This window comes from Nansenia antarctica (assembly GCF_963989245.1).
Source record: "Nansenia antarctica genome assembly, chromosome: 3".
NCBI lineage: Eukaryota > Metazoa > Chordata > Actinopteri > Argentiniformes > Microstomatidae > Nansenia > Nansenia antarctica.
In genome coordinates this window covers 66,139,244-66,153,211 of record NC_137688.1, presented here as the reverse complement: position 1 = coordinate 66,153,211, position 13,968 = coordinate 66,139,244, and the positions used below count along the sequence as shown (strand labels likewise).

The 13,968-nt window shown below is 46.0% G+C and overlaps 3 protein-coding genes and 1 pseudogene across 4 annotated transcripts; all 4 read right to left on the bottom strand.

The window, feature by feature from the left end:
- Positions 1–4,963: 4,963 nt before the first annotated feature.
- LOC308154284 (plexin domain-containing protein 1-like) lies at positions 4,964–8,232 on the bottom strand (the record flags this gene model as incomplete). The annotated part of the gene is given in 13 exon segments (XM_080527448.1): positions 4,964–5,083; positions 5,235–5,389; positions 5,475–5,510; positions 5,761–5,884; positions 6,592–6,652; positions 6,730–6,811; positions 7,125–7,220; positions 7,350–7,418; positions 7,421–7,448; positions 7,561–7,679; positions 7,761–7,883; positions 8,009–8,078; positions 8,209–8,232. Coding segments are annotated over 13 exon segments (1,107 nt in total).
- Positions 8,233–8,670: 438 nt separating this feature from the next.
- Positions 8,671–11,269, bottom strand: LOC308154283 (polyprenal reductase-like; annotated as a pseudogene). Its single transcript has 6 exons — positions 11,253–11,269; positions 10,403–10,528; positions 10,058–10,201; positions 9,756–9,943; positions 9,216–9,347; positions 8,671–8,930 (listed from the first exon to the last, which is right to left on the bottom strand). The product of its transcript is annotated as a polyprenal reductase-like (transcript).
- Positions 11,270–11,732: 463 nt separating this feature from the next.
- LOC308152875 (histone H3.2) lies at positions 11,733–12,143 on the bottom strand (the record flags this gene model as incomplete). Its single annotated transcript, XM_080525947.1, has 1 exon — positions 11,733–12,143. The coding sequence occupies one exon, from the start codon at positions 12,141–12,143 to the stop codon at positions 11,733–11,735; it is 411 nt and encodes a 136-aa protein (XP_080382073.1).
- A 753-nt stretch (positions 12,144–12,896) lies between these two features.
- Positions 12,897–13,283, bottom strand: LOC308152883 (histone H2A-like; the record flags this gene model as incomplete). Its single annotated transcript, XM_080525955.1, has 1 exon — positions 12,897–13,283. The coding sequence occupies one exon, from the start codon at positions 13,281–13,283 to the stop codon at positions 12,897–12,899; it is 387 nt and encodes a 128-aa protein (XP_080382081.1).
- Between the last annotated feature and the right edge of the window lie 685 nt (positions 13,284–13,968).

Genomic DNA, 13,968 nt, shown 5'->3' with positions numbered 1-13,968 from the left:
GAGCAGCGCACAACACCAACAGGGAAGTTTACTGCACCTTCCACCACTTACACATGTACACAGCACTGACCCACTTCCTACCCTCACCAGAACACCACCACACACAACCCACAGCCGAACCAGCCGTCTCTGCCAGCACCACCAGCACCAGGATGACCAACACCACTGGGTCACAGGGAAGTACTGATCACCCGCCTGACAACAAAATACACATGTACACAAAGCCGGCACACCTCCCTTCTCTCACTCCCCTATCCTTTCAGGCACTCACGTCAAATCCAGCTCTGACACCCACCCAGGCTTCCAACCCCAGGTTCCAACTCAGTGACCCCAAACCCCCAGTTCCGGGCCCCCCTCCCCAACTCCAGGCCCCCAGCTCCAGGCCCAGTCCCCTACCCGCCAACCCCCAGCCCGGAACAAGCTGAGAAGAGGAAGGGAGCTTTTTCCTGGATAAGCTGTGTACAGGTTTTTCGCCCCTGCTTGCCTGCCGTGCGCCGGGCTCTCTGGGCCTCTCCTTTGGGGCCTCCAGTCGGCCTGCGTGCTCGATCTGCTCCGCCGCTGGGGCGCCTGGTCCGGCTAGCATCGGGAAGGGCTATGGTCTAATGTCTTGTGTGGTGTCTCTTCTCTTGTCCCTCCAGTCTCCCAGTTCCCGTGTCAGTCACTTTCCTGTGTTTCTTAGGCTCCCCCTGTTGGCAGCTCTGTGTATTGTTCTGTTCGTGTCCTATGATTACAGTATGTGTCATTGTCTCCACTTGTGTTTGGTCTTGTCCTTCACCTGCCTCATGTCTGCTTGAATGTTTGCTCCCTGTATATCCCCTCATGTCTTCCCTTGTCTTTCGTCGGTTTGTCATTAGTTTGTTAGTTGTGTGTACCTTGAGTTCCGTACAATTTTGTTTTGGAAATAAACCACCTTTTTGCATCCTTCGCCTGCCTAAGTCTGCATAGTGTGTACTACTTCTCTACACTAACCATAACAATAGTATCAAAATAGAAGCAAAGTTTCATGTAATCACGTAATTTCAATGTAATTTGACCTTGACCTTGACCTAAATGCATTTTCTTGAATTCTGACGATCTCAAAAGTATCACCAAATGAATGGGCATCCCTAACTTAGTTGGAAAGGACACCTAAAGTGTTTTTCTACTCTGTTTGTTTCTAAAATGAAGCGTGTTTGAACATTAGACACGGTGGCCTGGCGGACATCTTGAATTTGACCTCTCCCGGGCCTCTGGGGTCAAATCTGACTTCCCTCCACATCTGAAAATAAACCTTATGGTATGTACTAACTATGGTAGAAATGTCATGCTTTCTTCAAAAAGTGCACGAATATTGTGCTAAGCTGCTGTACTATTAGGGTTAGCATTGTAATCCTGACACGATGATCATGTGATTGTTGCGCTGTGACTTGAGTCGATATCAGCAGCGTTATAGGCTAATGAATATGTTCGGCTACTAAAATAGATAGTAACTAGCCTTGAAATTGCAATCATAACTTTATTTGTAATTAAATCAAATACAATTAAAATAATCCATAATTACAAATAGCATGTGTCCCTAGGTGTTGTTTCTCGATGGCGACGGAGTCACGTGTCTCCTTGTCTCCTCTCTCTCCACGTGTTTGTGGGTCTTGGTGGACCGGGGTGCTTAAATGACATTACATTGGTAATGTGATATATCCCTAATACAATGGTTATGGTGCTGCTTGGCTTGGCCGTGTTGATTTACACCTGCTGCGGTGATCTCCACTGGTTGGGAGAAGCTTCCGACTCCAGCAGCGCACCCGAATCGTGTTAAGGCTCTTGGTGAGCAGTGAGTGACAGAAAGACAGGCAGCGAGTTGTTTGACTAGTTTGACGTTGGCAGCACTTCCCCTCATCTTCATGGACGCGACATCTACTGTGAGGAAGCCTCCACAATCAATTGCCATATATTACCAGCATTGTAATCACTCCTCCATACGATACACCTTTGAATGTAACCTAAATGTAGGCCAACACCAATCTGGCTTTTGACCTGGTCGTAACACAGTCTAGGTGTCTCGTGTCTTAAATGATGTGTTAAATTGCTTATTAAAATTATTTATAGATCTCTAAGTCATTAGATATGGTCGACCGTTACTCATTCAGAGTTTGTCTGAAAAAGGCCTTGATCAGGCTTCATGTTCAATATATAAAATATTTAATGGACCTTAAGGTGGAATACAAGCCCAAAACAAACATTCCATACCGCAGACAATGCATTATCATTTACATTTACATTTTTGGCATTTAGCAGACGCCTTATTCCAAAGCGACTTACAATCAATACATTTGAATACTAAGCATGTGAATCAGCAAACCACTATTCGTTGCAGGAAGAGTACTCTAGCTCGGGCCCGGGGCCACTGATAGAAGGAAAAACCTTCTCCCTATTATCGCCTTCTACTAAAACGTTTTTTTTATTTTTTATTTATTTTTTATTGGAGAAACTGAGAAACAGTACAAGGGGGGCAGTAGAAGTTCTTAGGGACACAGTAGAGGGGAAAGCGGGTGTCTTTAGGAGACGTAGTGGTGAGGGTCAGAAGATGTCTCAGGAGGAGCAGTTAAGATGTAACCTGAAGAGATGGGTCTTCAGTCTACGACGGAAGATGGGTAGTGACTCTGCCGTTCTGACGGCTGTGGGGAGCTCATTCCAGTGGGAGCCAGTGTTGTGAAGAGACGTGATCGGGCAGCCCGACTGCTGTGTAGAGGAGGTGGGGCCAGTCGGCCAGCCGAGGTGGAGGAACGGAGTGAGCGGGCAGGGGTTTGGGGGGTTACCATTTCCTTCAGGTAGGCAGGGGCTGTCCCTTTAGCTGCCTGGTATGCAAGCACCAGGGTCTTGAATCTGATGCGAGCTGCTATCGGGAGCCAGTGCAGGGTGCGAAGGAGAGGGGTGACATGCGAGTATTTGGGGAGGTTGAATACCAGCCGGGCAGCAGCATTCTGGATGAGCTGCAGAGGTCTAATGGCTGAAGCGGGGAGCCCAGCCAGGAGTACATTGCAGTAATCCAGGCGGGAGATGACCAGTGCCTGGGTCAAGAGTTGCGCTGCCTCTCTGGTAAGGAATGGTCGTATCCTTCTGATGTTGTAGAGGAGGAATCTGCAGGAGCGAGCCGTTGCTGCAATGTTCTCCGCACAGGATAGTCGGTTATCCAGGATCACTCCAAGGTTCTTGGCTGTCAGGGAGGGGGTTACAGTAGAGTTCTCCACTGTGATGGAGAAGTCTTGGAGAGGGCAGGCTTTCCCGGGGATGAAGAGGAGCTCGGTCTTGTTAAGATTGAGCTTGAGATGGTGGTCAGCCATCCAAGTTGAAATGTCAGCGAGACATGCTGAGATACGGGTTGCCACGTGTACATCAGACGGGGGGGAAGGACAGGAAGAGTTGAGTGTCGTCTGCGTAGCTGTGGTAGGAGAGCCCATGTGAAGAGATTACCGAGCCAAGAGACTTGGTGTAGAGGGAGAAGAGTAGGGGCCCTAGGACGGAACCCTGGGGAACTCCAGTGGAGAGGGTTCGTGGAGAAGATAGCGATTCTCTCCAGGTCACCTGGTAGGAGCGGCCCGCCAGGTAGGAAGAAAACCAGGAGTGTGCGGTGCCAGAGATGCCCAGGTCTGAGAGGATGGAGAGAAGGATCTGGTGATTGACTGTGTCGAAGGCAGCAGACATGTCAAGGAGAATGAGAACAGAGGAGAGGGAGGAAGCTTGGGCAGAGTGGAGGGCTTCCGTGACAGCAAGGAGCGCAGTCTCAGTGGAATGCCCAGCCTTGAAGCCGGATTGGTGGGGGTCTAAGTGATCCATCTTCCGGAGATAGTCAGTCAGTTGTTTAGATGCCGCGCGTTCAAGGGTTTTGGAAGGGAAGGAGAGAAGGGATACCGGTCTGTAATTGTGGACAGATGATGGGTTATAATGGTTGTAAAGACCAATCCACATACTAACGCTACATGTCTACCTGCCACAATCTAAATACAATGCGCCCTACTTTGTAGGTGAAAAAACACACAAAATCTATTTGGATTGGGTGCCATCTGCTGCCCAAAATCGGAATTAGGTCTCACATAAATCGATTTGTGACAGGATGAAAATAATAAGCAGTGTAGTTTGTTCACCCTTTTTACATTAAAATAAACAACCATTTCTGAACGCATAATTCCAAACCATGTGTTTAATTTGAAAGGAGACACATTTATAATAGACAGTTCAGTTGTGTTTTGTTGCTTTGTGTTTGATTTTAGGTTAATTGAATTGAAGACAACCTCTTAATGAATAGAAAGACACTTATAAAATATGCTATTTTGAATACATACACCAACAAATTAACTACATAAAAAAGAAAATCACATAAATGATGTTGAAGCACACCCAGTCTTTATTATTGTCATGCCATGGGGTGCAGGGTCCTTCATATTTTGTCCACGGCTTTCCTAAAGATCGAGGAAACAGTTAATTCCAGTTGCATGTTTTATTGTTGGGTGTTAGGGGTATTATGGTGTCAAGACCGCCATCAGTATCTGAGGAGAAATCTAACTTTCTGTCGATACTTGGCCCCTTGGTTCATCCCTTGCCCCTCAACCTGAGCTGCACTTTTCTCTCATCTTGCTGAACTGGTAGGAGAAGATAAGGAATTAGTGCTTGAAGAAATAATACCTTCTGTAGTGGCCACAACCCAGATGAACATGCAGTAGGAAGAGAAAACACATTTTAGCCAGGAAAGATGGGGATTTAATGGAAGTGATTATTGAAAGATCCAAACTCAATTCAAGTGGGTATCAGGGGATGAGAAGAAACAATCCCCTTTATTCTTCCTAAAACAATGTTTAGTCCTTTGTGCACCCTTGACTATGAGTCACAACTGAATGTGAAAGTGTAATGGACTAGGTGTGTAGAGATCTTCTCTCCTCTCTCCCCGATCCAAGCATCTGTTCTCCTCTAAATCCAGTTCCTAATCCCCTCAGCACTGCCCTGCTTCGATAATGCCCTCTTTCTCATAACCGTCAACCTCGACCTCTGCATAACCGGATTGGAATCCCTGCTTTCGGAACTTCATGGATGGCCAGTAGTTGTTGCGTGGCTGTGGAAATAAAGCACAGGAATATATGCACATAAGGGTTATAGAGAAGGAAAAGCCCCCTCTACATCTAACAGGAGTGTAAGACAAAGATCAAATACCTCTGCAACAGACACAGCTGGATGAGAAATTACACTGTGTCAGTGGTGCTAACCTGGGAGTAAAGGGGTGAGGCAAAAGAGGGATGGGAGTTGGTGTAAAGAGCCAGCAGGGTCAGAGCCAAGAGTAGCACCACTGCAGCTACAACACCTGCTATAAAACCTGTGTGGCTTGACCCCTCTTGCTGCCTCGGGGGGCCTGTCTTCATGTCTAAGGGTGAGAGAGAGACAAGAGAATCACGGTATTGTCACATGGCTTCATAGTCATGATTCAAACAGAATAAAGATCAACCCACCCTTGCCATTATAGAGAATAAGACGCTTGGTATCATCTGCAGGCATGTAAAATGTAAGATAAGTTAGAGTAGTATAGCAACTGCAGTAGTAAATACTCAAACCTCATTGTGACTACCGTATATACACAGTAATGATGATCATTTCTAGTCATTTTATTACTTTAATTTCGACACTGGGAAGAGAGGAAAAACTTGAGTTCTACTGTAGCATCATTGTTCTTGCTCAGTACTGTAGATGCAGACCTAACCTCTCACATACATCCAAGTACATCCTTCCTTGACTCACCCTCAGTTTCAGGGCCTTCTTTCAGTGTGCTAAAGGTTGTGGTCTCAGAGTCTGAGGCAACTGAGGGACCAATGGAGCTATCATGTCCTCTCCTAGAATGATCTTCACAAATAACGTCTTTGACCTGCCAATAGAAAATAAATTACACTTCAACTCTGAGGCATTTGATGTACAGTATGTGAACCACCATACACATTGTGCAACTTTACCTCTTGAATGAATGAATGAATGGTCTTTATTGTCATTGACATAGTACAGGTACCAGACAACGAAATTTGGGAGGGGGGGCTCCCCTGGTGCTAGGAAAATAAATAAATAAATAATAATAATAAAGAAAAACAAGAAGGGAAAGGAGCTGGTTTACATAAATAAAGGCTATGTACACTATCCACTATACTATACTGTACAAATAAGACACTGTGCTGTACTCTATGCTATGCTATACCTATTCTAACATTTCCTATTCTCTGCAACCTTATGTACCCTAGGGTTGTCATATTGCACATAGTGTTATTGCACATTCATTTAAAGTGTCGCAGTTTGCAGGCTTGAAATGTACACATTTGTGCCTCAGCACTACACCTGATTTTCAATCCAGCAGCTGCCATCAATCCGTCCAGACTGTCCAGGGCCCAGAACCTAGGTCTTTGCTGTGTTCAGGGCCTGGATGGCCCTGGGGTAGAAGCTGAGCTTCAGTCTGTTTGTCCTTGCGTACATGGTCCTGTACCGCCTGTTCGAGGGCAACCGAGCAAAGTGTTCGTACCCAGGGTGGGATGGGTCTCTGGAGATCTTGGAGGCCTTCCTGAGGCAGCGTGTGTTGTACAGCTCTTCCTCTTCTGAGCAGGCATAGTCCAGCCACTCCTGCCTGTGTCTATCCATTCCATCTGAGCACCTGAAACAGAGGGACGTGATACACAAGCAAACGTAAACTCCAACATGCAGATGGGTGTCCACTCCTCTCCTGCTCACCTCTGGAGGACATGGCACCAACGACAGCCAGTGGTCAGGTTGGATGAGAGGCAGAGCTCACAGCTGTGGTGTTGTAGACAGGCTGGACGGGGGGAGACAGACACACAGAGAGAAAGAGAGAGAGAGAGAGAGAGAGAGAGAGAGAGAGAGAGAGAGAGAGAGAGAGAGAGAGAGAGAGACAGAGAGAGAGAGAGAGAGAGAGAGAGAGAGAGAGAGAGAGAGAGAGAGAGAGAGAGAGAGAGAGACAGTGGCTATGTGGCTGGGTGAGGGTGATTGGCAGTACACACAACAAGCTATTGAAAACCATTTCTAAGGACATTTCTCTGTTGATGTCCTTTCTGGGTGAAATGTCTGAGAGGACTATGATGACAGATGGACATTAGAGAGGAACTTACTCGGCAGTGCAGTGAACTCAAAGGCAGAACGGTTGGTGATCTTTGTTGTATCAATCTCCACCCGATGGTACTCATAGATAGTCCGAAGTTGAGTATCTACATGAGAGATACAAGCCTTTGAACTGGGGTTGACTGTCCACATGAATAGAATAGAATAAAATAGAATACTTCAGTGTCTGATTACTGATATTAGTGGGGTTGGAGAAGAACCCCTTCGCTGCTGACCTGAGGATTGTGGTGAGGGCAAGAGAACCATGAATGCGTCAGACAAGCCTGCCGTCACTGGGTGCTGACAGAACTTAGCACTTCCACGGACAAAGGTATCTGACCAATAGCATGAGAGAGACAGAGACCCAAAAAAACGGACATATGTGAGCAAGTCTCCCAGATGTGGTGTGTGAAGCCCATAAGTGTACATGGTGGAAGATTGTCTCACGTCTCTATAGCTGAAGGTGATGGTTCCTGTGCGGTGCAGGGCAGCCTGGAAGGTGAACGCCCCCTCTGACTCCCTCCCCTGGAGTCGAACCCGCTCCCACTGCACCACAAACACCTCACCTGGGGTTAACACAGGTCACAGAGGGGTTAGCCCAGCTAAACAGAGAACAAGACCTCTCTAAACATCACACTACAACTCACCATTGTCCAGGTACTGCACGGTAGACTCCTTGGAGAAGCTTGGATCAAAGTTCGCCATAAGGGGGGCGATGTACTGCGTTGCTGTCAGCATGCGGTGTGTGACCTCCCCCATGAAAATAAACCCTGGGGATGGTGAGAGGTGAGTTGTCAGAGTTGTAGAAGGGTAAAGTAGAAAGTATAACGCATAACATATCACAAGTGGCTCCATCTGAGCAGGTGCAGTATGTATGAATAATAATGAAATGTACCTCCTGTTGCTATGGTAATCTGCCTCAGGTAATGTCCGTAGAAGGGAAAGTCAAATGAAAGGGCAACGTTCTGGAGAGGGAGGGAGAGAGAGAGAGAGAGAGAGAGAGAGAGAGAGAGAGAGAGAGAGAGAGAGAGAGAGAGAGAGAGAGAGAGAGAGAGAGAGAGAGAGAGAGAGCATATGAGTAGGAGTGTGCAAAACTGAGAATTTATGGATAAATACCATTTCAGCTCACTCAGATATACGTATGTATCATTTTATGTGGTTGTATATCAATTTAGATCATCATGGTTTTCAGATGGTAAGGACAATATTTTAGGTTCGCAGTTGTGGAGTTTGAGAAATGGCATTACTTATGTCATAGCTAATGGACATTGTCATGATTTGATACTTTCTACCTTCTCCAGCTGCTGTTTACTCAATCAAATGCCTAATTCCAGACTATCTGCAAATGGCAAATCCATTTTAATTGAAGGTTTCATGGTTTATTTTAGATATGTGTGAGAAAATGAGGGGGCACCCGGATTGTGCACCCGGAACCTTGATTGTGGGGATAAAAAAAAGGATATTGAAACAATTAATTCAAAGTAATCCTTATACGTGAATATGGGTGTATTTTATTCCAACATAGGTTGTGCAAAAGACAACATTCACACAAAGGAGTCATAATAAATAAGGAATGAATGCTTTACGATGTTGTGGATAAGACTCAAATTTGCTCCGGTAAAACTCATGACAAAGCTGGGCAGCCAACGCCTGGTTGAAGAGCACATAGAGGACAACGAGCCACCAGGTGAGAGAGTGACCTCCGGAAACTACACCCAGAGACACGTAGATCAGCAGCTCAGCAAAGTAATGCGGACAAGAGACCAGCTCAAACCAGCCTCCGCTCGGCACTCTGTGGGCAAGAGTCTCCACTGTCCCTGAAGACATCAAAGAGAGCAACACAATGTTTATTACGATACCATACAACCCATCTACAGTGGGGGAAATAAGTATTGAACACATCATCATTTTGTCCACTAAATGTATTTCCAATGAGCCTATTCAAGTGAAATTTGCACCAGACTTTGGTATTAACTCAAACAATCCAGACAAAAAATCTAAACATTAAAGTCCATATGTAAATAACGTTATGTGTAATCCCTAATGGCAACACATCTACTTGTGAGTCATGTTGAGGCTCTCAGTCAGCTGCATGAGCTCACCTGAGCCTCCGGTGCGCAGCCTAGCCAGCAGGATCAGGGAGCGGTGCTGGAGCAGCGAGGCCCAGGTGAAGAGCACAGCTCCAGCCACGTGGGACCACCCCAGCTGGGAGAGGAGAGGAAGAGTAGGGGTCCCTACAAAGACCACACAATCACCATCACATCTGTAGTAACACACCATAGTGTGGGTCACCAGAACAGCTGCTAAGATGCCTTATCTTCTAACCAAAAGATTCATATTAAATATTACTTACTAACATAAGGTCATGAAGGTCCACTAGAGGAAACAATTCAACAACTTGACTAAAAACCCATTACCAATATGCAAATATATACTATGTTACGGTACATGTGGGAATACGGTACATGTGGGAAACTAGGGTTAGGGTTAGGTGCAAGGGTGACTTGGTACATCCTGGCATGTCTAACCCTAACCCTAACCTTAACCCTAACCCTACCCCTAACCCCAGTTTTCCCATATGTACCGTATTCCCACATCATGTGGGCCACATGTACCGTATAGGGATGTATATACACACTAACCTTTTCCAATGATATAATGATCCGAGCAAAGGACTGTCAGTCCTAGTAAGATGTAGTAGCTCAAGCCATATACTGAACAATATGAATGACCCCATCAGAGAAAATACTGACGAACAGACATTCCAACAGTCGCCTAAGGGAATGGACCCATAGCAGCACCTGCACCAGCACAGCTGACACTTGCGGAACTACACGCAGGAGAGGAAACACATGACAATATATTACAAACACATTACATTCTACAGACACAGTAAGGAAACACTGAAGCAAAACAATGGAAAAAAAAGACAGAGAGAGGTTACCTTGCTCTACTGGCACGCCCACACCTGTCAGGAATCCCAATATATGAGTCAACCATAATGGGTATTGATACAACCAAGTGCAGTGACAGGGCAATAAGCACCCCATTCCAGGCAATAGAGACTGCATAGAAGTGCCAGAACCATCTAAAAAGACCAGAATAATGAAAAGCAGTATCAGAAATGTGTAGGCTAATTCATTCTCAAGGCTAGATGTTTTAATCATCCCTGAAAGCTATTGATCTTGTGTGCTGGGACCAACATTTACGTTAAATAGTAGCAACAATGCCTATATTTAGAGGAAAGGGTAATCTAAAAATGTCTAAAATATTTCTAATACCCTGTCACCTTTTGGGGACATCAAACACACGCAGCCAGTTGTCTCGTTTCAATTGTCGCTTGGTTTTACCATATCTGATTATGTCTTGGAATAATAGATACACGTAAGTTTTCTCAAATTCAGTCGTTAGAATCCTCCGTAGGACAACACGAATTAAGTATATAGTTCCATCGACGCACAAGTAACAGTACTAGTGTTCCGTGGTAGACAAAAGTCGATGGCCCTTTCTCAATTGTAGAAACTCCATTCCTCGCGTCCTATCTCCTGTCCACTCGTCGCATCATAATTGAAATGCATTGGAGGAGAATATCTAGGTTGTTCCCCTATTCTCCTCCAATGCTATATGAGAAGCAGCAAGTGAGACACGCGAGAGGAAATGAGGAATCAAGTTTCTAACAGGGAAAGGGCCCTGGCTTTCAACTATATAATATATAACCCAATATATATAACCCAATGTTACCCAATACTCAAGTATTCTGGTTAGGACATAAGTGTTTAGTGATCCTAAAACTGTTGTTTGTTATATTGAGTGGGCTCACTATATCCAAATCATATTGGTATGCATAAAAAAAGACAGAACTCGTTACTTTAAAAAACAAATTTTTTTATTTGTATGTGTTGGGATGAGGGGTTGGGAGTGTGTGTGTTTGGGTGAAGGGGGGATAGTTGGGAGGTGTGTGTGTGTGAAATAAATGATTAAAATGTGTGTGTGTGTGTGTGTGTGTGTGTGTGTGTGTGTGTGTGTGTGTTGGGTGGTGGGGTGTGGAAATGGGGTGATGTGTGTTGGGGGTGTGTCTCTTTAACGATTTAATTTACACAGCCCTTGCCCCTTTCAATACAGACACAGTAGGCTCTCACGAAGCTTTCCCTGTCATTCAGATCTAGGACTGTGTACACGCACCGAAAAATGTCAAAAAATGCATTGCGATCGTAGGGACGTGGTGCGTAAAACCATTTAGTATTATTTTTGTATTAGAAATAGCCTAATAATATGACATAAGCCGTCGAAATTGCAACAGTGCGCTTATCGTGTAAAATGTGTAGTCGTCATAGGGATATCCTGCCCCCCCAAAAAAACGACTGGAGCCCAACTAAAAGCTCATTCCGCACATTACAGCGAGGGATTTCAAGTCCTTTCCTAGTTTGTGACAGTAAAACTGTTCTGCTATTACTTGTCATATGGTACCCTCTGACATTCTGCGATCTCATTCTACTTTAACCCATCTATCGTTTTATAAAAGAGTAGTTAATGGAAAAAAATCATTTTGAGAAATATTGAGGTGGCTCTTAAAAGAGCCTTTGGTTTTTGTTCATGAACATAGTCAGTCACTCATCATCTTAGGCGCGCTCTCCACGGATGCGACGGGCCAGCTGGATGTCTTTGGGCATGATGGTCACCCTCTTGGCGTGGATGGCACACAAGTTGGTGTCCTCGAACAGACCGACCAGGTAAGCCTCGCTGGCCTCCTGCAGGGCCATCACAGCAGAGCTCTGGAAGCGCAGGTCGGTCTTGAAATCCTGGGCGATTTCTCTCACCAGGCGCTGGAAGGGCAGCTTGCGGATGAGCAGCTCTGTGGACTTCTGGTAACGACGGATCTCCCTCAGAGCCACGGTGCCGGGCCTGTAGCGGTGAGGCTTCTTCACGCCGCCGGTGGCCGGGGCGCTTTTACGGGCAGCCTTGGTGGCGAGCTGCTTCCTGGGGGCTTTGCCACCAGTCGACTTACGAGCGGTTTGCTTGGTTCTGGCCATGATGCAAACTTCTTCTTGTAGAGTCAAAGTATAGATGTTCTTCACAAGTGAACTTGCTACGTTTATAAAGCCGGAGCCGTCGTGCTCCGATTGGCCGGTGAATGTAGACGAGCTCATTGGCCCGCGAATGTAGACGAGCTCATTGGCCCGCGAATGTAGACGAGCTCATTGGCCCGTTGTCACCTCCTTCTCAGGCTGTCATTGGACACGACCTCCGTGCACCCTTCCCGCCATAAATTAAAACTCTAAACCCCTCCTGCTCCCTCCATTGCGCGCTTCCCTTGTCCACCCGCCCCGCCCATGTGAATTATAATAATAAACATAATATGAAGATTTAAAACAAAATCGGTGTTATGGGAAAATCCATAATTATTAGTCAACTGGCAGATGATACCACTGTTGTGATACCACTTTCTTAAGGACAACGACCCCAGCTATAGCTTTTACGCTATTCTCAGATGCATTTGTTGTGTTTATGCTTATAGCCAGCATTCATCATGAAGGGAACATTGGTTGGCAACACCACGTGGCCAAATCAAGTGTTGTGGGTGCGTTCTCTCAGCCTCACGAAGGTATATGGTGACTGTTTAACTTAGTGATTGCAGGCTTCAACATGAGGCACACTAGGGTACTCATAGCGGACAAACACTGTTTAGAGATGAAAATACAAATTGCACTTTTTGAGAGACAAGTGGTTGGCTCTTAAAAGAGCCTTTGGGGTTAAGTAGTGGGGTGAAAGCCGTAGTAGAACCTTTACTTGGCTTTGGCGGGCTTCTCGGTCTTCTTGGGGAGCAGCACTGCCTGGATGTTGGGCAGCACACCGCCCTGAGCGATGGTCACACCGCCCAGCAGTTTGTTCAGCTCCTCGTCGTTACGGACGGCCAACTGCAGATGACGGGGGATGATACGAGACTTCTTGTTGTCGCGGGCGGCGTTGCCGGCCAACTCCAGGATCTCAGCAGTCAGGTACTCGAGCACGGCGGCCAGGTAGACCGGTGCGCCAGCGCCCACACGATGGGCATAGTTGCCTTTGCGCAGGAGCCTGTGGACACGGCCCACTGGGAACTGGAGTCCAGCTCGGGAAGAACGGGTCTTCGCCTTTGCTCTGGCCTTGCCTCCGGTTTTACCTCTTCCTGACATCTTGAAACTTAAAGCGAGTTCTGTGCTAGTTAAAGAAAAAGCGGATACTAGTTGCTCGCTTGGGGTGGTGTTCTTATAGCTCAGCCTTACCAGCGTTCATTGGCCACCGGGTCGATGACACCTCATCCAATCAGCAACCCGGATACGCGCGCCTCTTCCCGCCGCCCAGCGATTGGCCGCTGTTTCACTCGGCCTTTGTGAGTTTCCCTCGCGCGCCAGAAATCAAAGTTCAAATCAAACCAATCATTTCCTAATAATATACTAAATAGCGAAACAATACTCCTTATTGGCATTACAGCGAAAAGTGAAGTGCATTATTCTCTCACAGCTCTCCCCATACGCAATGTAGTAGGCTACTACTAGAGCGAAAAGTTGACCATTTCTATCCAAATAACGTTATATAAAGCAAACTACCGTATGTCGATATTGAAAGGTATTTTGTGGAGTCTAGCATAGAACCCCCCCCTCCTCGCTCACGCAGAGACCGAGTGAGACAATATATCGTTTGTTTAAATATGTTTGTGTAAAGTATTAAACTCTCATTAAGGCCATTTCAATATTTAATATAGCTATTATTCTCGTGTGCATAGGTCAGTGATTGAGACTGGTGTAAATCGGACCTTCTTATTTGAGAAAGTTCCGTTATGTCGACATGGATGAAAATGCACTTTTTATGGAAAGGTGG